The sequence below is a fragment of the Fistularia commersonii genome, chromosome 3, assembly GCF_037954325.1.
Source record: "Fistularia commersonii isolate RoL2024-O1a breed Wild chromosome 3, RoL_Fcom_v1.0, whole genome shotgun sequence".
Taxonomy (NCBI): Eukaryota; Metazoa; Chordata; class Actinopteri; order Syngnathiformes; family Fistulariidae; genus Fistularia; species Fistularia commersonii.
This window is the reverse complement of record NC_141286.1, coordinates 25,566,506-25,589,391: the sequence shown is the minus strand read 5'-3', so window position 1 is coordinate 25,589,391 and position 22,886 is coordinate 25,566,506. Positions and strand designations below refer to the sequence as shown.

General features: G+C 44.7%; 1 protein-coding gene across 1 annotated transcript in view; it reads left to right on the top strand.

Moving 5' to 3' along the window:
- pcdh17 (protocadherin 17) overlaps nt 1-22,886 on the top strand; it is a 59,932-nt gene that overhangs the window by 6,268 nt on the left and 30,778 nt on the right. The window contains exon 3 of the mRNA XM_086144364.1: nt 22,137-22,195. Coding sequence (XP_086000490.1) covers nt 22,137-22,195 — 59 coding nt within the window. The remainder of the gene's footprint in view (nt 1-22,136; nt 22,196-22,886) is intronic.

Below are 22,886 nucleotides of genomic sequence, written 5' to 3'. Positions count from 1 at the left end.
GGAATTACTTAGCGGAGAATGGAGGTTAAAACCAATCTGCCGCGGAATTCCTCAGCGCTCAGGGAAGGAGGGGATTCCGGCGCGCCGCTACGTGTTAGCAAACATACCACGACCCCGTCGCCTTTAACGCCAAACGACCCGTGACTTATCGCGTTAATTTTTTTTTTTTTTTTTTTTGTTCGTTTCGATCGACCCGCGTTTCATTCTTCTTTTTTTTTTTTTGTTATTAATCCACCACGAGGCGGTAATTAAACGGCCCCCCGGCGCGGCGGGAGACGGGGGTCTTGATGTTAATAAGGTGCAGGTGGCGGCGGCGGCGGCGGCGGCGGCGGCGGGCAGGAGTCGGAGGGGGGCGAGGCAGCACAAGCCGCCTTTAGGTGGCAGCGCTCTGTTGGTCGTTCTGTTTTTATTTTTATTTTATTTTTTTTAGACCTGGTGCTGCAGCTTCCTGCTCCGGTGTCACGTCTCGATCTCTGGAGAATAAATAAAATAAATCATCCAATCACGCGCGCGTTTGAAGCCGCGAGTAGCTAATTCTGACAAGTGTCGAGTGATGGTGAGAATTAAAAACACAAAAAAAAAAAGGAGAGTGTGAACATGAAGTGCAGTGTGTGTGACAAGTTATACACCCCCTTATATGTGTGTGTGTGTGTGTGGGACATATATGTGTGTGTGTGTGATAAGTTGTTCATCCAATTATACGTGTATGTGTTTGTGTGTGTGATAAGCTATTAGCGCCCTTATATATGTGTGTGTGTGATAAGTTATTCACCCAATTATACGCGTGTGTGTTTGTGTGTGTGATAAGTTGTTCACACAATTATACGTGTGTGTGTGTGTCCTGCACACGTGCATGCATGTGGCGCAAGCAGATGTTGATAATGGATGCTTCCAGGAACGGTTTTACTCTGCATAATTTAGGAAAGTGTATGTGTGTGTGCATGCATGTGGGTGTGTGTGTGTGTGTGTGTGTGTGTGTGTGTGCAGGACTGTGGGCTTCTTGTCATCCTCTATTTCAGGATGGACTTCAGACCCGGGGAAAACACAGCCCCTCTCTCTTTTATGACTGTGACAACGTCGCGTTTGTCCGAAACCTTGAAGCACGCGTCCTCTGAGAATCACACACACACACACGTGCACGTGCACAGGCGCATACGTGCACTCGCATACCTAACATGGCCTTGGAGGTTCTCACGTGGGTTCTTAACAAACTCTCAACCCATGTCTCGGCGTACATCAGCTCGCTCTTCAGAAGCCACTTACGTGATATGGAAGGAAAAGCCACCTTCAACCTCCTCCCCCCCCCCGCAAGCAGCCGCCGCCGCCGCTTCCAACTCCGAGTGTTTTTTATCAAAAAAAAGAAAAGAAACCTCCAGCGGAAGCGGTCACTGTGCGGCGCAATCCGTCTGAGTAGCGGCGGTGGCGTCCCGGAGGTCAGGACCCGAACGCTGAACGCTGCAGCTGTGTTTACCCCCCCGAGGAGAGCTTCACCCTCGCCGTCCCTCCGGCGCTCACGTCCTGAATTATTAATAGACAATTTATTTTTTACCCCCCCCCCCCACACACACACACACACACAAACACACACACGTATAAGAGATGTAACCAAAAAGTAAGTGCGGGCAGCCCGTGGGACGTTTCCCTCCGCCGTAAATCATCTCGCTTCTCTTACAACCCAAATAGCTGCGTTGTTTCAATTAATGCATGTGTGTGTGTGTGTGTGTGTGTGTCGTCACTGCGCATCCAGCTTTTTGTGTTGTTTTCGTGGCGCGCATCCTTCCCCCCGCCTCGTTAATAAATCATAACGGCTAACAAATCAGCGTGGAAAAATAATAAATAAAAACGGAAGACGCCGTGATAAACATCTCAGCTCTCTGGCTAAATATTTGTAAACGGCGCCGGGGAAGACGGCGACAAAAGGAACTGGTTTGCGAGAAACAGCCCCCTAATTACTACCCGACTACACGACACACACACACACACACACACACACTTTCGCTACAGCTGTTTGTGTTTTGCGAGGCGCTGTGAGAAACGGCAACTTCCTCCTCCTTTCCCCCTTCATATATGCAATAATTACATTTTATTGCCTGTGAAAAAAAAAAAAACACGTATTTTCGAAAGACCCACCCTTTTGGATTACCATGCAACTCGTGGATGCATGTTGCAAGCACACACACACGCACGCGCACGTGCATGTAAAACGTGCTCGGAAGCAGCTGCGCCGGCGATCGGGGGTCGCGAGATTTCCCTGTAATTAAAACTCCTCGTTTGTCGACGGGGAAACAAAAGCAGAAGGGGTTGATTGACGGACGAGGAAGAAACGCCGTTCACTCGCTCACCTTGATGAAAGCGGCGCCGCGTAACGCAACCACGGGTCGTCCCTTTGTGAGGATTGCGCTGAAAGAGTTGCGTCTTTTTTTTTGTTTATTTTGAATCAACCAATGGGAGGCCTCTGTTTGTGGTGCCACTGAACTGAATGTGATTATCGTGACTGACTGCTGTGCTCAAATGGGCCCCGGATTTTTATTCGTGTCTTTTTTTTTTAATTTTTGGTCGTGTTCGTCTCTCCCGCAGCTGCGACGGCGATTTTATCCTCGCGAACTGAAAAAAAAACAAAACAAAGAAACCTTCACCTGGTTGTTCTCGTCAGTGTGGGGGAAAGTTCCCCCTGGTTCTCGTCTGACAGGCAGTAATGTTCGGCCTCTTGGCGTTCCCAGAATGACCGGACACATTAAACCAAATTTGCAGGCACTCAAAAAGGGAACGGCGTATTGGAGATGACATGGGCACGATAACAAACCCCCCCCACACACACACAAACACACACACACACACATAGTTTATTGTGATGATTGCGCGTGTGTGATTGCATCCGCGGAGGGGAAGTGCATCCGAAAGGCTTCCCTACCCCTAATTTATTGACGGCGGCCCTTCGAAACACATCGTTTGCCGTGGCGCGAGAGTCTGGAGTCGCGGCTTCACGCACAGGATCGAAATTTCGGACGCTGACTTTTTGATAGGCGACCTTTTTTTGTTTTTGTTTTTTTTTTTGATTGACACCTGCGGCGTTCGTTAGCGGACGATGCTATCTGTTTCCACCCTGCCGTTGCGCTGAGATTGCGGACCAGCTCCTCCGGGTTCTGCCGATTCACCGCTGGATGAGATTCGCTTTTTCAAATCTCCCTCCACGCTCACTCCTCGTGCACGCTCCGGGGTTTTTACCCCTTCGGTAAAAGGGACGTCGGGGCATCCTCACCTGCGCTCGCCGCCAGCTGCGCTCTGAAGCGCCAGTCCTGCCGCTACCTCTGATAGCGATGGACTTCCCTGTAGGGACAGAAAAGCTCCCTGGGGGCTCTTAGATCTCACTCAGGGCTCTCAGAGTTTAGTTCTCCCGCAGCGCGCTCCTCTGTGTGTGTGTGTGTGTGTGTGTGTGTGTGTTAGTGACGGGAATAACCTGAGAGTGGTGTGTGTGGGCAGAGTCGCGCCGAGGTTGATCTTTCCCGTCCCAAACGCCGTATATCAAAAACCCGCTTTCAAAGTCAAACAAAGTGTCAAACATTTATGCGTCTGGCACCGGTCCGATCCGAGAGAGCACCAGAACCCCCGCCGACCCGACCCGGCCGTAGAAACGACGCGTCGCTTCTGAGAAAGAATTAAGTGGATCTGTTCCCACCTTCCCTCTCATTAGTATAAGAGATGATTTATCTGGCGCTCCCCTCGTCCTTGTCTCCTGCAGCGAAGCACGTCTTCAGCCGGTAATGTGATTAATTGATTGAAAGTATATACCATGAATACCTCCTCGTTTGCTCTAATTTCAGCCAACGAGACGTCAAAACAAATAGCTCCACACACACACACACACACACACACACTTTAAACCACCGGAGTCAATTAAAGTTGCCAAATATGGAAACGATGATTTTCTGTCTTTGAGTGTAGATGTGTATTCCCTCCAGTGTGTGTTTTCGCCAGCGAGGATGTCGGAATCCCCCCCCCCCCCCCCCCCCCCCGCCGCTCCTTCCTGGTTGAAATCCGACGCCGGCGTCCCCCCCCCCCCCCCCCACACACACACCCTCCTCTGGAGTGTGTTGACGGCCGCCGTTCTCCTGCGGTGGCTCTTTATGTATAATGTGGCAACAGAAGGGAGCGGGGGCCGGCGCTCTCCGGGGACGCTGTTGCCAAAACACGGGACGGGGCGTTCGTGGAAAAAGAAAAGAAAAACCTTTTTTTTTTTTTTTTTTTTTTTTTGGGGGGGGGGGGTCCTTTTTTTTTTTTTCCAAACATTCAGATCCATTTCTGGTTCGCTCGTTTTTTTTTTTTTTTGTCATTGATTTTTGTCGCGTTTGATACTGAAATACCATGTTATTTTTTTGAGGGGGGGGGGGGTCCTTTTTTTTTTTTTCCAAACATTCAGATCCATTTCTGGTTCGCTTGTTTTTTTTTTTTTTGTCATTGATTTTTGTCGCGTTTGATACTGAAATACCATGTTATTTTTTTATTTTATTTTTTTGAGGGGGGGGGTCCTTTTTTTTTTTTTTTTTATAAACATTCAGATCCATTTCTGGTTCGCTCGTTTTTTTTTTTTCATTGATTTTTGTCGCGTTTGATACTGAAATACCATGTTATTTTTTGATTTTTATTTTTTTTTGGGGGGGGTCCTTTTTTTTCTTTTTTTTTTTTTCCAAACATTCAGATCCATTTCTGGTTCGCTCGTTTTTTTTTTTTTTTCCACATTGATTTTTGTCGCGTTTGATACTGAAATACCATGTTATTTTTTTGAGGGGGGGGGGGGTCCTTTTTTTTTTTTTCCAAACATTCAGATCCATTTCTGGTTCGCTTGTTTTTTTTTTTTTTGTCATTGATTTTTGTCGCGTTTGATACTGAAATACCATGTTATTTTTTTATTTTATTTTTTTGAGGGGGGGGGTCCTTTTTTTTTTTTTTTTTATAAACATTCAGATCCATTTCTGGTTCGCTCGTTTTTTTTTTTTCATTGATTTTTGTCGCGTTTGATACTGAAATACCATGTTATTTTTTGATTTTTATTTTTTTTTGGGGGGGGTCCTTTTTTTTCTTTTTTTTTTTTTCCAAACATTCAGATCCATTTCTGGTTCGCTCGTTTTTTTTTTTTTTTCCACATTGATTTTTGTCGCGTTTGATACTGAAATACCATGTTATTATCCATCTCCCTGAGCTTTGATGGGAAGGAATAAAAGAAAAAGAAAAAGCAGCTCTATTTCTCTCTCTCTCTCTCTCCTTCCAACATCTCCCCTTCTTTTTTTTCGGGATCCCTTTTTCCTTCCCGTCGCCCGCGCTCTTGTCATCTTAGATAAGCGTTGCAATTGCTCACGCTCCCGACGACCCAAGCCAAATTCATAACGATGAGATTATCTTGTCAACGGTGCAGTGTGTGTACGTCGGCCATATTGATCTGCACACACTCCTAATAAATGAAGTACGACAATGAGAGCGTCGACTCGGTGATAACTCGGAGGAGATCGCGCTATTTATACACTCCCGGCGCTGCGGAGATGATGAATGGAACCCGTGTTTTCTCTCCCCTCCTCTTCTCATCAAAGGCTATAACACACACACACACACACACACACACACACCTGCAACGCCGCACGGATGGAAAGTGATTCAGTAAAGACGCAGAGGCCTGTGCGTGTTCCTTTAAATGAGCGTTGCCGGCGGAGGGCGGGGTTATCCGAGCATCTCGAGAGAAGGTCAGCCGGGTTTAGAGGCCGAGATTATGCGCGATTGTTTCCTCCGACGGTTTAATGCGCAAAGCTAGCTCGCCGCTTTAAAACAGCCGAAGGAGAAAGGCGGGGGAGTCGGCATCCCCCTGCACGTTCCACGGCAGAAGGTGGAATTTTAGGAATACGCAGGTGTGCAGGAGGTTTTCCTCCGCGCGACCAGATATATTACATTCCAGTCATGCCACCGACCCGATATATATACAGTAGATAGGTCACCTTGGAGGGAAACTGCACCGCCCATCTGCTTGGTGTGTGTGTGTGTGTGTGTGTGTGTGTGTGTGGGTCCGGTTTGTTTATGCGCACGTATTGATATTACACATGCGTGAGTACGTGCACCCGCGCATGCGTTTCTATGTTTCGCCCGGCCTCGGCTCGGGGCTTTGGGGAAATACGTTAAAAAAAAAAGTAAAAAAAGCCTTTCATCCTCTCGTCTTCTATCAATTCAAATGGACTATTTTCTTTTTTTTCCATTTCTTTTTTTCCTTTGATGTTTCTCTTTTTTCTTCTTTTTTCCCTGGTTTTAACCTGCAAACCAGGCCGGAGTTTTGTGGAGGCGGTTTGTTTCGACAGCGCAACACTTGTTTACGCCGTAATACTTCGACACGGGCACCAGACAAGAGGGCCTCATTAATATCGCCGTGGAAACGTGGTAAACGCGTGCTTTTAGCCCGGAAAAAAAACAAAAAAAAAAACAGGTCGGCGTCGGTTCATCGCGTGGCAGGAATCCAATTTTCTAAAGTTCATTTCTGCCCGACCGGATAGTTTCTCTGCTTGTTCCCAAAAAAAAAAAAAAAAAAAAAAGTGAAAATTAACGGCGTCGCACCGTCTGCCGGATCACTTGGATCTGTTCTTCCTGGTGTTCAAACAGCTTTTTATAATGTAAATATATTAAAAAAAAAAAAAAAAAAAAATCACTGCATATACAACAGGTCAATATTATTAATTTTTTTTTTTTTTTAAATCTGCAAACATCTCACACTGTGAAACCCGATATTTTGAAATTAAAGTTGGGTGCAACCTCTGCTCAGGAAAAAAATGCTCATGCTATCAAACGGCTTGTTTTTAATGTAAATATGAAAAAAAAATCACTACATATACAACAGGTCAATGTAATTAGCATTATTATTATTATTTTTTTATATCCGCAAATATCTCACACAGTGAAACCCGATATTTAGAAATTAAAGATGAGTGCAACCTCTGCTCAGGAAAGAAACGTTTGTGTTTTCTAGTGGCTCGTTTTAATGTAAATATGAAACAAAAAATCACTGCATATACAACAGGTCAATATTATTATTATTATTATTTTTTTTTTTTTTTTATATCCGCAAATATCTCACACCCGATATTTAGAAATTAAAGTTGCGTGCAGCATCTGCTTGTAAAAAAAAAAAAAAACACTTGTGTTTTCTAATGGCTTGTTTTTAATGTAGATATGACCAAAAAAACACTGCGTATACAACAGGTCAATATTATTATTTATTATTTATTATTTATTCATTTTTAAATCTGCCAATATCTCACACTGTCAAATCTGATGTTTAAAATTTAAAGCCGGGTGCGATGGACATACGGCCTCTGCTTTTGAAAAAAAAAAATCAAAGCCGTTAATTTGTGCTTTATTTATTTTGTAGCTAGCTAAGTTAGCAATGTCTCTGGCGCTGTCCCGTTTCATTTTTAAATAATTTTACCTGCAGAAATTTCAAAAAACCAACCAGAAAACACTGTAGTACACATGCCAGGCCAGTAGCTAGTGTTGTGGTTTTTGTGATGTGCTAAAAACATACATGTTCCTTCTGTCATTTCCTGTCTCGAGGCAAGTGGGAACATCAACAAAGGCAAGCTATGGAATATTTGTACGGACTTGCCAAGTTTCTCCTTGGTGTGAACCTAAGGTCATGACAGGGCAGAAAGAGGCCAAGAGAAGGACTGGGAGTCATGCGAGGCCTTGTAGTACTCCAGAGTACTCTGAAGTACGTGGAGTACTATGGGGCACAAAGGGTACCGTGGAGTACTCTGCAGTAAGCCATTTTTGTTATGGTAGATCCAGACCGTGCAGGGCAATCGACTGCACCCTCAGTGAGCATACGTGACTACCCTTAGTGAGCATACGTGACCCTTGCCTTTGAGAGCACATGTGACCCTTCCCTTAGTGAGCATACGTGACTCTACCCTTTGGGAGCATATGTGACCCTTCCCTTAGTGAGCATACGTGACTCTACCCTTCGGAAGCATACGTGACCCTTCCCTTTGAGAGCATACGTGACCCTTCCCTTAGTGAGCATACGTGACTCTACTCTTCGGGAGCATACGTGACCCTTCCCTTAGTGAGTATGCTTGACTGCACCCTTTTTTGAGCGTACCTGACTCTACACTTTGTGAGGATACCCGTTTTCTGGTCTTTCTGCCACGGGGCCCATTTCCAACATCTTCAGACGACGCAAATGGCGTTCTCGTGTCCACCTACGGCCAGGATGCAGCTGTTGTTGTTTTTCTTCTTTTGTGTTTTCCCCCAAAAAAGCTATCTATCAGCAAGGCCTTGGAACTCGTCATGCCCGGCCATGGTCGTCCAGCACGTCTGTTGCCTCCGTGACACCTTGTGAATTTTTTGGGCTGAGTCGGCGCAGGATTAATGAGGGTGAGGGAAGGTCAGTGCTGACGTGGGATTTGCATTAAGGGCGAAGCCGTCGCGGCTATCGATGAGCGAGTACTGAATGATTAGCAGCTTGTGCTCTGAGGCTCGTGTTCGACACCTTTTGGTTAATTGAACATCAAGTGATACTCGTCGGTTTTCTCTCGTCTCTTACGTTTTATTTCCCCCAAAGTTTTGGCATTTTCTCTGGTGCCTATTCCAAACCACTCCAAACCAGCTGGCAAAACCTAGCAAGTGGTGTTTTGGGGGGGTGGAAGGGGAACAAGCACACTCTGCTAATTTCACATAACTGGCAATTCACTGTGTTTTGGTGTTCTGTGCCGTTGGGTCGGGATAAATATTCAAGTTTCTTTTCATCTCTCCTGGGGGTTAAACTGCCTGTTGACGTAAACCGCATCCACGCTGTTTCCAAAGATGGCGGAAGCGGGCTTGGAAGGCATGAGAAGGAAGCTGGAACGGCGCAAAGGCGCCTGTAGCAGCGCTAACAATCACAACCATATTGGAAGCGAAACGGCATGGCGGGGTTTCTATCAACGTCTGCACAAAAAAAAAAAAAAAAAAAAATCCCAGTTGATTTACTCACTCACTACTCCTCTCCTTGGCTTGGAAGCCACCCAGTCGAACACTTATACCCACGCATATGCACACACACACACACGCACACACACACACACTGATTCCCCGGTCTGGCAGCGGAGAAGGATTATGGCTGACTTTTCTCCTAGTCGGAAAACCCCGGGGTCAGTCGTACAAATTCAGTCAATTCCGTCTTAGCGTGTGGGCTGTAATAGGACCGGCATCAACGGCGCCCTGACGGGACGCGGTGGCCGGGCCCGAACGTGAGCGTGATGGCGGCGTAATTTCACGCATTTGAGCTCGGCGCATCCGGCTGCTCTCCAAACACGAAACGGCGGCTTGTAAGCAGGAACTGGAAAGCTGAAATGATGTGACCTCGACACTCTCGGGGCGGCGCAGAGCTGGCGAGAAGGGTCCTGGTTTCATGTGGTCCTTTATTGGTTCTCTCTGGGTTCTCAGGTCTTCTCCCACGATCCCCAGGAAGCTCATCGGAGTTCCTAAATCGTTCAGATACCTGAGGATAAACAGTTGAAGGTCTCAAGATGTTGCCCTGATGCTAGTGGACACCTGGGAGAAGCTCCAGCGAGAAAAGCTGTGAAGAATGAATTAAGATGTTTTGGGATGAAAAAGATTGATTACCGCTTTAGAGTCAAACAGGAAGTTGTTAGCATTAGCATCGGTCGATTCAGCTGGCAGCCAATCACAGCCTTCCTCTTCCGCTGACAGGGGACAGGCTACCGGACGGCGGCTTAGCTTCTTTTGAATCGAATAAAAATCGCGTTCCGCCGTTGCGATCGTTTTTGTTTATCCGTCGGCGGTCGCATCACCGCGGAAACCCGACGATCGCCAAATTTGTCCCGACACCGAGCCAATTAAAGACATCGTAATAAGATTTTTTTTTTTTTTTTTTTTAACGGATAATTCTGAATTACCCCGCGTTTATCCGCACTAGCCTTCTGAGCTTTTAGCGGGATTTAGCTTAGCCCATCATAGCCCTTTCATGCGTCGTAAGACGGGCCGGTCCGAGCGCACCGCTAAGGGTTTTCTTACTGTACGTGCATCGAGGATGGAAATAAAGGCGGAGAGAGAGAACATCTTCAAGGATACATTCTCTCTCTCTTTCCCTCTGGAGCTTTGCATTTCATTAGTCTCTACGTGAGCTGATTCTTAAGATGATAATGACAGGCTTAATAATGGAGTTTAACTATGCTTTGTTGACCGTCTCCCGGTCTCGGGGATCTGTTTATCCCTTAAAGACTCTTTTTTTTTTTTTTTTTTCATGTTCTTTAAAAGTAATTTAGTCTGCATGAAATTAAATGGCAAACATTACAAGGGATGGGAAAAAAAAAAAAAACAAAAAAAAAAACACACGGCACATTGATGACTCTTTTCAAAGCCGTCAAAGGCGAACGTGCCGTTGTTTACCGGCGCCGGGCCAAATCAACGGGAAATAAAGCCGCGTCTATCGTGGCGGCGGCTCGCCGTCGGACGGAAGGGTGAAGCCGTCGCGGCCGCTCGGGTTCGCGGGGAATCTGCTTTGAAACGCCGCTTTTGTCTTGTCTGTTTTAATGACGGCCGCCTCCGACCCCCCCGCTTCTGTTCTTTACACTTGATTTCAGCCCTCTGGTTGTGCGTGTTTGTGTTTGCATCGGTTAGTCGACTTTTCTTTCGCCGGCTGTGTGTTTACGCCTCCGGGTCTTGAGGGGGAAGCGGGGGGGAGGAGGGTTGGCGGACCACGCTTGTCAGTGTTTTATTTTTTTTTCACCCCAAGCCTCCGGGGTGGGTAGATTGAACGCCGGCTGGACGGCTGGGCGGAGCCAGAGTGTTCTGGTGCCCCGATGTTGAATGGGCGGAAGCTGGCAAATGAGCACCAGCGTGATAATTCAGGAGACGGACGGATCGCTTTTCTTTTCCGGTATTTTGGAGCAACTTTTCCCGATTCCTAGAATCTCTTCGAGAAGTCGACTGTTTCTTGTATTCGAGCAGCAGGGGAACCAGTGTTTTAGATGCTGTGACGTGCACTGAGGATCATAGATGGTAAGTGCGCCCACCATGAGGCAGGGGAAGTGTGTGCCTCACCTGGTGGCTCTTTGCAGCTGTTTTAGGATCGCTCAGCACACGTGCAGTTGTTGCCAACAAACACCTTCTTCTTCGTCTTCTTTCGGCTTTTCCCTTCAGGGATCGCCACAGCGAATCAACTTTCTCCATCTAACCCTATTCTCCATATCCTCCTCTTTCACACCAAATACCTTCATATCTTCTCTCACTATGTCCACAAATCTTCTCCTTGGTCTTCCTCTAGACCTCCTGCCTGGCAGTTCCAATTCCAGCATCTGTCTACCTCACTATCCCTCCTCCGTACACGATTCAACCATCTCAGTCTGGCTTCTCTGACCTTCTCTCCAAAACATCTAACATGTGCTGTTCCTCTGATAGACTCATTCCTGATCCTCTCCATCCTGGTCACTCCCAAAGAGAACCTCAACATCTTCATCTCTGCAACCTCTAGTTCTGCCTGCTGTCTTTTGGTCATTGTAACAGTTTCTTGTCCAAACATCATCGCTGGTCTCACCGCTGTCTTGTACACCTTTCCTTTTATTCCGGCTGATGTTCTTCTATCTCTTGGTACCCCTGACACTTTTCTCCACCCATTCCAACCTGCTTGAACCCGTCTCTTCACCGACAAACACCGTACATTGGAAATGTAGTTAACATAGAAAAGTGTTTCAACATTTCAATAGTGACATACAGAGACAGTAATGCGGTCTTAGTGCAGAGCATGCCAGCAGTCAGCCGTCATTGAGGCTCAGCAGTCCGCTGCCTCACCGCATGTTTCTTCTTAGTATTGGAAGAGTAAATTTGAAAATCCAGCCATTTTGAATCAAAAATTTAATCTGAAATTGAATGAAACTAAAATGTAACTAAAAGTTAAATGAAAAATACCTTTATAGTGCAAGTCACTGATAAAAATAGCCATTTAAGCCATTTTTTCTTTTTATATTATTTTCTTTCCAAGATTGGCAAGTGAGGCACAACCTCTCCTGCCTCCCCTGGCTGCATATCACTGTTTAGATCCTACTCCTACTCCTTTTCACACTTCCATAGGAACTCATATTGGTGGAACTCATTAGCCAAGCACGTTAGCGGACACGTACGTACTGTGAAAAAGGGCATTTAGAAAACCTGGTAAGTTGTTTTCAGAAGTAGCGAGAAAGAAGTGGATGGACGAAGAGGTCCATGCCCTTCTGTCCTCCTGCCCTCCTCAGAGCAGTTAAAAGCCTTTGCCCAAAATAAGTCCGGTGTTAGCTAATGGCTAACACGTCATTACCTTGGTCGCTCACTGTCTGCAGGAATGCAAACCTAAAAGGCTACTTCCTGGGACGGAATCGAACTGCGGATTTCTTCAATCGTTTCCGTCCGACGGCGGCTGCTCGCCAGCTACTTGCATGAGCGACGCGTTCAGTGTTGTGACTGAAACGTTCATGGGACTTTGTCGTAAATTCGGTTGCGGCGGCGGGTAAATGAAGGGTTAAACCCTGCTCTCGTCCCCCCCCGTCGACCTTCAGGCGGATGGAAAACGCTAACGCGCCCCTTAATGACACGTTAAGGTCGACCAGAATAATTGGCAATCAGTGTCCGGGCTTGCATCTTAATTACAGATATTACGTCCTTCCTGTTGCTCGGCGTCCCCGCGCGGACGCCGCCCGGTTTACTTTGCAATGACATGCAGACGCCCCGGCGTGCCAGATACGTGGATACGAAACCCGCCTTTCGGTTAGCGGGAATAATTAAATAAGAGGTTTCCGTTGCGCCGGGTGTCATTTCGACAGGCGAACGCAATTAAACCCGAGTCCAGATTTGGAAAAGAGAACCCCCCCCCCCCCCCTCCCTTTTTTTGTGTTTTGTTTTTTGATGAAACAAACAGCGGCGTTGGGATTTCATTGACGGGCTGGAATTGCTTTCCACCTTTCCACCCTGCTAGAGGGCTGTGTCGTGACGTCCCGTCGTAAGAGTCACTTTCCACTTTCGGGAAAGTTGTAAGATTTCAGATCTTGGAGCGCCACCTCCTCCAGGGGAACCTTTTTAATTTAGACGACGTGGACAACATGCAGGTTCATGGAATAATAATTGCGAATTATCAGATGGTTGAAGTGTTTTTATCTTCTCCCTGCACTGCTTCGCCGTGTGAAGAACCCTGTTAGCCGGAAGCTAACTTCACACTTATTTGGCCAAAATGTCGACGTTCCTCTGCGAGCCCTTGAAACCCTTCTGAGGTGAAGCAGGTCAGAAGACCTTGGACCTCTTCTTCAGCCAACTTCACTCTGCTTCTGTCCATTTTGGCACAAGAAAACCGCGGAACAGTTAGCAAGAAAGCTGTTGAAGGCGTGGCTTATTCGCATAGCTGTCGTTCCTATGGGACCGTAAGAAGACCCTGCCCTGGAGTTGGAGCTGAGATGGTTCTAGGAGCTGAGGTCCAACCCCCCTGGTTCCTTTGCCGTGCCGATGCACCATGAAACAACCTCGCTCCTGAAAAGAACTGCAAATAGCTCCTACAAGGAGCGGAGATGGGCAAGTAAAGCTAAAGGGTCGCTTTTCCAACACCTTGGGGTTCCACAGCGCCGTAATGCCGGATCGCGTCCACCCGTCCTCGGCCGGAGGAGGCGTAGCTAACACGCGAGGCGCTAACCGGGCCGACCTAGCCGCGGCCGCTAACGGGAAACAAAAGAAACCCTCACGCCTTTGCACCAAAACCAAATCCGCAGAATCTCCCGGACCGGTCGGGGATTAAGAAGTCCTGGAGATAATGAGGTGTCCACCTGGATGGATGAGGGGTCACCTCGCCCCCCCCTCCTCCCATCCCCTCCCCCCGGCAGCATCGGTGGCGCCTCGCCGGGTTAGTTGCCAGATAGCGCTGGATATTTAGCAATACCGCGAGACTCTGATGGCTTTAAGTTCACTTAAGCCCGTGGATTGATCGGCGTGTTATCTCCGGGAAGATGCATCGAGGCGGCTAATTAGATCTGATCACTTGCAATTGCTTCTCAGCCGCTACGTAATCAATGCAGTCTAATTATTGTCTAGTATCTCAGCCTTCTTTTTTTATTTTTTCTCCCCTTAACTTACTTATTTACTCCCTTCGTCCTCCTCCCGCACCCCTCGCCTCAGTTCCCTCGCCCGTTTTTTGCGTTCGCCTGCCACGTTTATTCCCCGCTAACCCCGTTTTTTTTTTATTTTCTTTTATTTTCCGTGTGTTTTATCCTTTACCAACTCCTCCCTTTTGGCCGCCTGATATACTTTGACGGCTTTCCAAGGGGAACGAGCTCAAATGCGGTTTGCACACACACACACACACACACACACACAAAAACACACGCAGTTTGTCAATTTGAAAACTGCAGTGTAGATTTTTCTGGCCCAGCGACAAGGTTATGGTAGATTTGGAACTGCTTACACTTTTTGATATGGAGAAGTACTGCACACACACACACACACACACACATATTCAAGCATGCGTGGAGGGACTACGGTGTGTGTTTTTAGAAGGCAGAAAAGGACGAATGCATGTATCATATGAGGAAGGCGGGGGGGGGGGGGGGGGCGCTCTCTCGTTCCTGTGAATAAGAACGTTGTCCAATGGCGTGTGAAAGAGAAGCCGCAATTTGTCCTTGTTCGAGCCGAGATACTGCACACACACACACACACACACACACACACTCATGCAGATACACCGCATACATCTGTGTAGAATGAGCAAAAAAGGCACCAACAAGGCCCTGGAGTGGATTCGCACCCCGCTATGTTCGCCCCATTTGTCTCAATCGGCCGGTTGTCTGGCCCCGCTCGGTCCCGGGGCCCCGGCGGGGACGCAGAACGGCAGCGCGGCTTTTTTTTACACTTTACTCAGCGCCGCCGTCGCGCTTCGAATCCCTCTGACCTCGGCGCCCTCGCCGCACCGACTTGATGTAACGCATCATTCAGCCGCAACGTGCTTTTTTTTTTTTGCAATTTCCAGTTGCAGACGTCCAATTACGGCGACGCCGGTGGACGGCGGCCCCCCGGGGGGCCGTCGGGTCCGTTTCTTCCGGCACGTTCGGTGATGGGCTGAAGATTTAAGGTCCGGCGAGCGCGAAGCAGGTCGATGAGAGAGACGGAAGTGTGGACGTCTCTGGTTTTTCGTTCACCTTTCATTCTGCGTTTTTTTGGAGAAACGTGAAATCTGTATTTTGAGAAAGGGGAAAAAAAAAAAAAAGTGTCAGAACAGAACATCGGGTGCTTTCACTTATTCAGTTATTCATTCCTCTAAAATGTTTATCTTGCGTTTCACATGCATTTTGGAAAAGTGAAAAAAGAGAAAAATAAGATTGGACGTAAGGGATTTTCATTCCTTCATTTATTCATTCGTCCATTCATATTTGATCCTGTATAGCCTGTATTCAACATGCGTTTGTGAAAATTGAAAATACTCTGTAAAAAACAAAAATAACCAATAAGATGCAAAGTAGTTTCACACATTCATTCATTCTTTCATTCATTCATTCATTCATTCATTCATTATCGATCCTGCTTAGCCTGCATTCAACATGCGTTTTGAAAAGATAAAAATCCTAGGTAAAGAAAGGGTGTCCAGGATAGGACTCAAAGTATCTTCACATAGTTGTTCAGTCATTCACTCATTCATTCACTCATCCATCCATCCATCCATCCATCCATCCATCCATCCACCTATCCATCGATCCATTCATTCATTCATTCATTATTGATCCTGCTTAGCCTACATTTAACATGCACTTTTGAAATGTAAAAATCCTAGGAAAAGAAAGGGGAAAAAGAAGTATCCAGGATCGGACTCAAAGTATTTTTACAAATAGTCATTCATTCATTCATCCATTCATTCATTATCGATCCTGCTTAGCCTGCATTCAACATGCGTTTTGAAAAGATAAAAGTCCTAGGTAAAGAAAGGGTGTCCAGGATAGGACTCAAAGTATCTTCACATAGTTGTTCAGTCACTCACTCATTCATTCACTCATCCATCCATCCATCCATCCACCCATCCATCGATCCATTCATTCATTCATTCATTATTGATCCTGCTTAGCCTACATTTAACATGCACTTTTGAAATGTAAAAATCCTAGGAAAAGAAAGGGGAAAAAGAAGTATCCAGGATAGGACTCAAAGTATTTTTACAAATAGTCATTCATTCATTCATTTGTTCATTCATTATTGATCCTACTTAACCTACATTCAACATGCGTTTTTGAAATGTAAAAATCCTAGGAAAAGAAAGGGGAAAAAGAAGTGTCCAGGATAGGACTCAAAGTATCTTCTCAAATTTGTTCAATCATTCATTCATTCATTCAATTATTCATTCATTCATATTCTTTACTGTTTAGCCTGCAGTCAACATGCGTTTTTGAAAAGTAAGAACCCCAAGTAAAAAAAAGATAGGATGCAGTATTTTCACCTGTTCATTCATTCATTCATTCATTCATTCACTAAACAGGCCATCCTGTGCTCATCATAGATTTAGAAAGTGAAATCCGGTGGGGGGAAAAAAAGCGGAAAGGCCACCACTTGAATCTGGACTGGATCTCAGTTTGCCAACCATTCACCCTCGCATCGTCCTCGGACATCAAACCGGAAACGCCGGATGACAAATATACACCGTCCGAGACGACGTCCTGTAATGGCAGCGATCTGCGATGGTATCCTCGGTTTCCTGTCCGCCCCCCCGGACGCCGGACCGGAAGCGGCCGAGCTCGGAGCCGCCCCCGATGCTCGTTATCGACCCTCTAATTGGAAAGTGGCCCATCGTCGTGAAAGGACCGGGCGGCGCAGACAGACAGGAAGAGATGGAGGCTTAAGATGGGCCCGGGCCTCTAATTGGCAGGAGAGTGGTTCCTATGAAGCGGCGTAATTTGCTTTTTATTGGCGTGTGGTGGTTTAGCCGGGGGGGGGGGGGGGACAGGACGCGCTGCTCAGGTGCCACGGGAATTGACTTTATGTTTGGCTCGAACTGAAGACAAAAGAAAAAAAAAACGACAAAAACCTCAGACGGCAATGAAATCCTCACTGAAGTCCGTTCGATGCAGACGGCGGTTAGATTAATCGCGATTAATTAATCTAAGGAGGTTTACTGGAGACCCTACATTGCCGTTGAATGGTGGAATGCCTTCAAAAAAACTGAAACGGTTGGTACGGCTCAACATTCGCATCCCCTCGGCCATTAGTGCAGGATATAAATGCATGAATGGAGGAATTATTCATTATTTATTGTGTTTTATTTTGTTGAACGAAAAAAAGACAGACGACAGGAGGTGAAAAATGAAATTAAATGAGATGTAGTCTAATGATCTCATGCTTGGGAAACTTTCGAAGCAGCAGCAGCAGCAGCGAGACGTACAAGGACAAGACAAGCTAAAAATACACGTTAAAAAGTATATCGAAAAAAGCAAAAGAAAATGTCTCATATTTTCCGATAGACAGGAAAAAAATTCTGAACGAGAAGGATAGGACAAATGGTATTTTCACACATTCATTCATTCATACATTCATTCATTCATACATTCATTTTCGATACCGCTTAGCCTGCATTCAACATGCATTTTTGAAAAGTGAAATCTGAGGTAAAAAATATAAAAAAAGAATGGATGCAAAGTATTTTCAAGCACTCATTCATCCATTCATTCATTCATTGAATTGTATTGTATGTGTGCATGTGTGCGTGTACATGCTGAAAATATATGGATGTAATTTGTAAATATGTATATATTTTGATTATTATTTTTTTTTAAATTGGAGGTAGCGTCCGTGCTTGCAAAATAACCCTCCGTTAAACGGAGCAGCGATCCGTGATCGGAATTTTGGGGATTTTAATCGAGCGAATAAATTAATCTGAATTTACTCTTTAATTTTGACAGCCCTGATTATATAGATACTCATCCGCGGGCTCGGAAAAGTAAATTAAAAAAAAAAAAAAAAAAAAAAAAAAAAATGGAGAGGCGGCCAATCGTCCGTCGCTTTCCCTTTCATCCTTATCAGATTGAGTCGTCATTGTGCTCGGCGATTGAAAAGTATGTCCAAGGATGAGTCCCTGGTTGCAGGAGCTCAGACGGGGCACGGCTCTGTAAAGACTCCCATCTCCTGCTCTGAAAAGCCATTTCAATGCCAAATCATTTCAAACACTCATCCTTCTCCTATTTCATTTATTTATCTATACATTCATGTTTAATTTTTCTCATTATGGGCTTTGAAATTTCCCTTCTTTTTTTTTTAAATTTCATAATGGCCGACAGTTGAGTCGGAAGAGTGTGTTTGGAGAAGCGGTGGCGGAAGGTCAACGTATTGAGGTGGCCCGTTTGACCTTCACACGCTCTTTCATAGCGAGCCGCCGCAGAGCGCGGCTGACATTGAAATACTCTATCGACTGCGAGTCAAGCTGTGCATGTGGGAAAAAACACACATACACACACACACACACGGGGGAAGGGAGACATTACTCACTATACGTGACATTTCACCGCTATCAATTGGCGGCGTGTAGGGCCGTCACTTCTGTTGCAGCGAGACGTAAAAAGTACTGCAACGCCACACATGTTTAACGCGCCCTATCCAAAAGAAAAATAAAAAAAAGAAAGAAAAAAATACTTTCTTACTGTCTGTAGTTAAAATTCATTTCCAAATAATATTAAAAAAAAAAAAAAAAAATAGCTGTTCACGTATCTTATCACGTCGAGGGAGACCGGGTGAAGGTTCTTGTTGGATCTTTTTGTTTTGGAGTCCAAAACAATCAAGATGCCTTGAGTTTTTAATTCAAAAATAATCACATTTTCTTTTTTTTTTTTTTTTTTGTTTTGCTTTTGTTCCGCAGATTCGTCTCTGCAGGAATGTGGGAATTTCATTAATGAATAAGAGCAACTTGCAAAGATTTTTTTTCAAGGATAGAAATACATATTGATATATCATTTAATTTTTTTTTACATTTATTTTACTTTTTTTTATTTTACTCATCCTTTTCCCTTTCAGAGTCCCAGCTATTCAAATCAAATAAATAGATTTGGGGAGAATTCCAATCCTGTCTTATCAGGTGTTCTTCCGTCCGTCTTCCCCCGAAGACACACACACACACACACACACACACACACACACACACACACACGTGCATCTCTATTTTTGTTTTATTTATTCACTGGGTTGGAGCCCGGCGTGTCTGGCCGCTGTGTGTGGAGGATCCGGTGTCTCTCAAGGTCTTTCCCTTTGAAGGGCGTTTCTCTATTAATCTTGCTTATCTCAAATGTCTGAATCAAATCATCCTCATATTTATGTGCATATATATATATACATATATATATATATATATATGTCTGTGCATATATAATGTATATTAAATAAAAGTGTGGGGCGTCCATGCAATCAGAATATTGTCTGTTCCACCCACGGCTCCTGGTGTCTACGTGCCCTTAAGCAAGGCAGCAGCTGCTCTGATGGCCTGGTTAGCTCCTACACACACACCGAGGGCGTGTGTGTGTGTGTGTGTGTTTGCATGTAATCCAGCGTTGATCCGTGTGATGATGAAAGTGCCATATAAGTGGAAACGGCTTGGAAAGCAGCCACGGTGTCTTGTTTGGAGACCCTGAAGATGTGGAAGTTCCTCTTTGGGAGGGAGGAGGATGCAGAAGATCAGACAGGAGGCCATCGGAGGGACAGAATGGGTTAAATGTTCTGGAGATGAATGTGGACATGGACAGAGGAGGGATGATGCACGCTGAGGTTGGAGAAGGTCCAGAGAGGAGGTTTATGGATGCAGGGAAAGAGGACAGGAAGACAGCTGGTGTGAAAGAAGAGATGGAGGAGGGTGATTGGCTGTGCACAAAGGAAAAGAATAAATTTGAATATATATATATATATATTCAAATTTATTTAAATATACATTTAAATATATATATATATATATATATATATATATATATATATATAATTTATATTATTTATATTATATAATTTATATTATATTATTTTATTATTTATTATCTATATTAAGAATAAATTAAAAAATATATATATATATTTAAATTTATTATTTTCCTTTGGACACAGCCTTTCTATCAGACTTTCTATCATTCACTCTGTCACCTTCCTATATATATATATATATAGTATTTAATTTTATTTCCCATTTTTCCCTTACTTTTTTTCCCATTAAGATTCTTTTAATGGAAATTGAAAAAAAAAAAAAAAAAAGACCCCCCAAAATAATCAATTTGGTTAATAAATATACCCTTTTTCCATTCACTGGCCTGATGTACTGCGAGTATATTACACATTTCTAATGAATCGGGATAAAGAAATTCCACTTTTTTTTTTTCCCCACTGGAAATAACCACTGAAAAGTTGTAATACTGGACAATGTGTGAGGTTGGAATGGCCGCCCCGTCCTGCTGATGAACACAGCGGTGTGCAGAGCGGGAAGGGAAGGACCTCCGAGCGCCGTCTGTATCGATCGGCTCTGCAACGCGCCGCCGCGTCCCGGCTGGTGATTCATTACCGAACACGCGGCGCACACCGAGGTACTTATGTATTTTTAAAATGGCGGCGTTTGTGTAATTCACCTTCCCCTCCCTCCGGTACCCTGGACGGAGGACGCAACAGCTACGGCATTTTGTAGAAGCCGGAATGAATGAGTGAATGGACGGACGGGCGGGCGGCTTTTCCCGTCCTAACCGACCGGTAAAATCAGACTTGCTGGCAGATTGAGCGGCACTGAGGGACAGGCAGCACGGGTAAAGGAGGTCGCGGTTATTTATTCATTCATTCATTCATTTATTATCTTCACTTCTAATCCTGCACTGGGGTTTGCAGTGGGGAGAGGCGGAGTTCCACCTGGATCCATAACAGGGCCGCATATATTCAGAAAACATTCACCCTCTCATTCATGAATCGTAGAAACATACCACCGTTCACCCTTTCATTCAGGAGTCATGGATAAATTCATTGGCGCTATCACTAAAATGTTATATGGAGAGGAAACATTCACCCTCTCATTCACAAGATGTATAGAAACGTACAACATTCAGCCTCTCACTCTGATATCGCAACCATTCACAAGTTATATTGAGATAGAAAACATGCGTCCTCTCATTTAGACGTCATGATAAATTGCAATTATTCACTTTGTGATTCGGGCATCATAGAGATAAATCCATTCACGCTGTCACTAAAATTCTATATAGTGATAGAAAACATTCACCCTCTCATTCAGGCGCCATATTGAGACGGGCAACTATTCACTCTTTCATGCGGGAGTCGTAAAAATAAATCCATGTATTCTGTCACTAAAATTCTACAGATGTATACAACCATTCACTCCTTCATTCAGAGGTTTTAGAGACAAAACATTCACCCTCTCACTCAGAAGTGATATAGAAACATAACAGACGTCATATTGAGACTTTCTATCATTCACTCTTTCATTTATGTGTCTTTTAAACATAAATCTATTTATTTCATACAGACATCCAGCATTCACTTATTCACACATTATAATCGCATTCACTCATTCACAGCCGACCTTCTCGTGCACGATGGCGGTGCTTTCAGGGATGTGTTTTTCGTGCGTGGAAACCGATGGAAGGGAAAACCCGGGTCGTGGCGGTTCATCTTCTCTGGAGCAAAAAATAGCCTGGGAAAAAAAAAAAAAAATTAAAATAAATAAGTTGTAAAATTAAAGTTCAAATAATGCTCCGGCTTTTATCGGACGCCGCTGACCTTCATCGGGATAATCGATCCCGCCCGTCTGGCCAAGACTTGACGTTCGGCTTCGCTTCGGCTGCATTTCACTCAACCGCTAATTACCCCCCCCCCTCCCCCACCCACCCACCTCCCTTTTATTTTTTTTTCATAAAATATTTCTTTATTTTTTGATGTACTTAATGAAATACTCAAACCTCAGAGTGATATACGGCTCGCATCCGTGACATTTTATTTATTTATTTATTATTTGATTTTTTTTTTTTTTTTTCTTTTCTCCCGGTCCTTGGCAGTATTCTATTTCATTTCTCCTGCATAATTAATCACATGTCGCTAAGTGATCTTGTTTCGCAGCGGCCCAGTACATATTGTGTTCTCTCTCTCCTCCGCAGACGGACAGTTTCCCCACCGAGTCTAATTATATGGGGAGCAGACAACAGTTTGTTCAAAGGTAAGTTCACCTTTTTTTTTTTTGTTTTTTATCTTATTTCAGGGGATCCGTTACTGTCACTGTTTCTCATTAAGCATCACGTCACCGAGATGTGATAAAAAATATTATATATAAAGATATATATATGTGTGTGTGTGTGAATCTGCATGGTACAAAAACATGCAGGAGGTTCTTTGGAGCCCAGATTTGTGAATGAGAGTGTGAACGGTTGCATGTTTACGTGACGTGTGAATGACAAAATGAGTGGTTTTTTGTTTATCTTAATGAAGTGTGAATGAGAGGGTGAATGTTTTTGTGGCTTTTTATGACATGTGAATGAGAGGGTGACTAGTTTTGTGTTTACGTGACGTGTGAATGAGAGGGTGAATGACATGATGACAGAGTGAATGGTTTTATGTTTATCTTAATGAAGTGAAAATGAGAGGGTGAATGTTTTTATGGCTCAATATGACATGTGAATGAGCGAGTGAACGGTTTAAGTCTCTTAATGAAGTGTAAATGAGAGGGTGAATAGTTTTGTGTTTACATGACGTGTGAATGAAAGGGTGAATATCTGCATGAATGGTTTTATGTTACTTAATGAAGTTAGAATGAGAGGGTGAGTGGTTTTATGGCTCTATATGACATGTGAATGAGAGGATGAATGACATGTGAATGAGAGGGTGACTAGTTTTGTTTTTACGTGACGTGC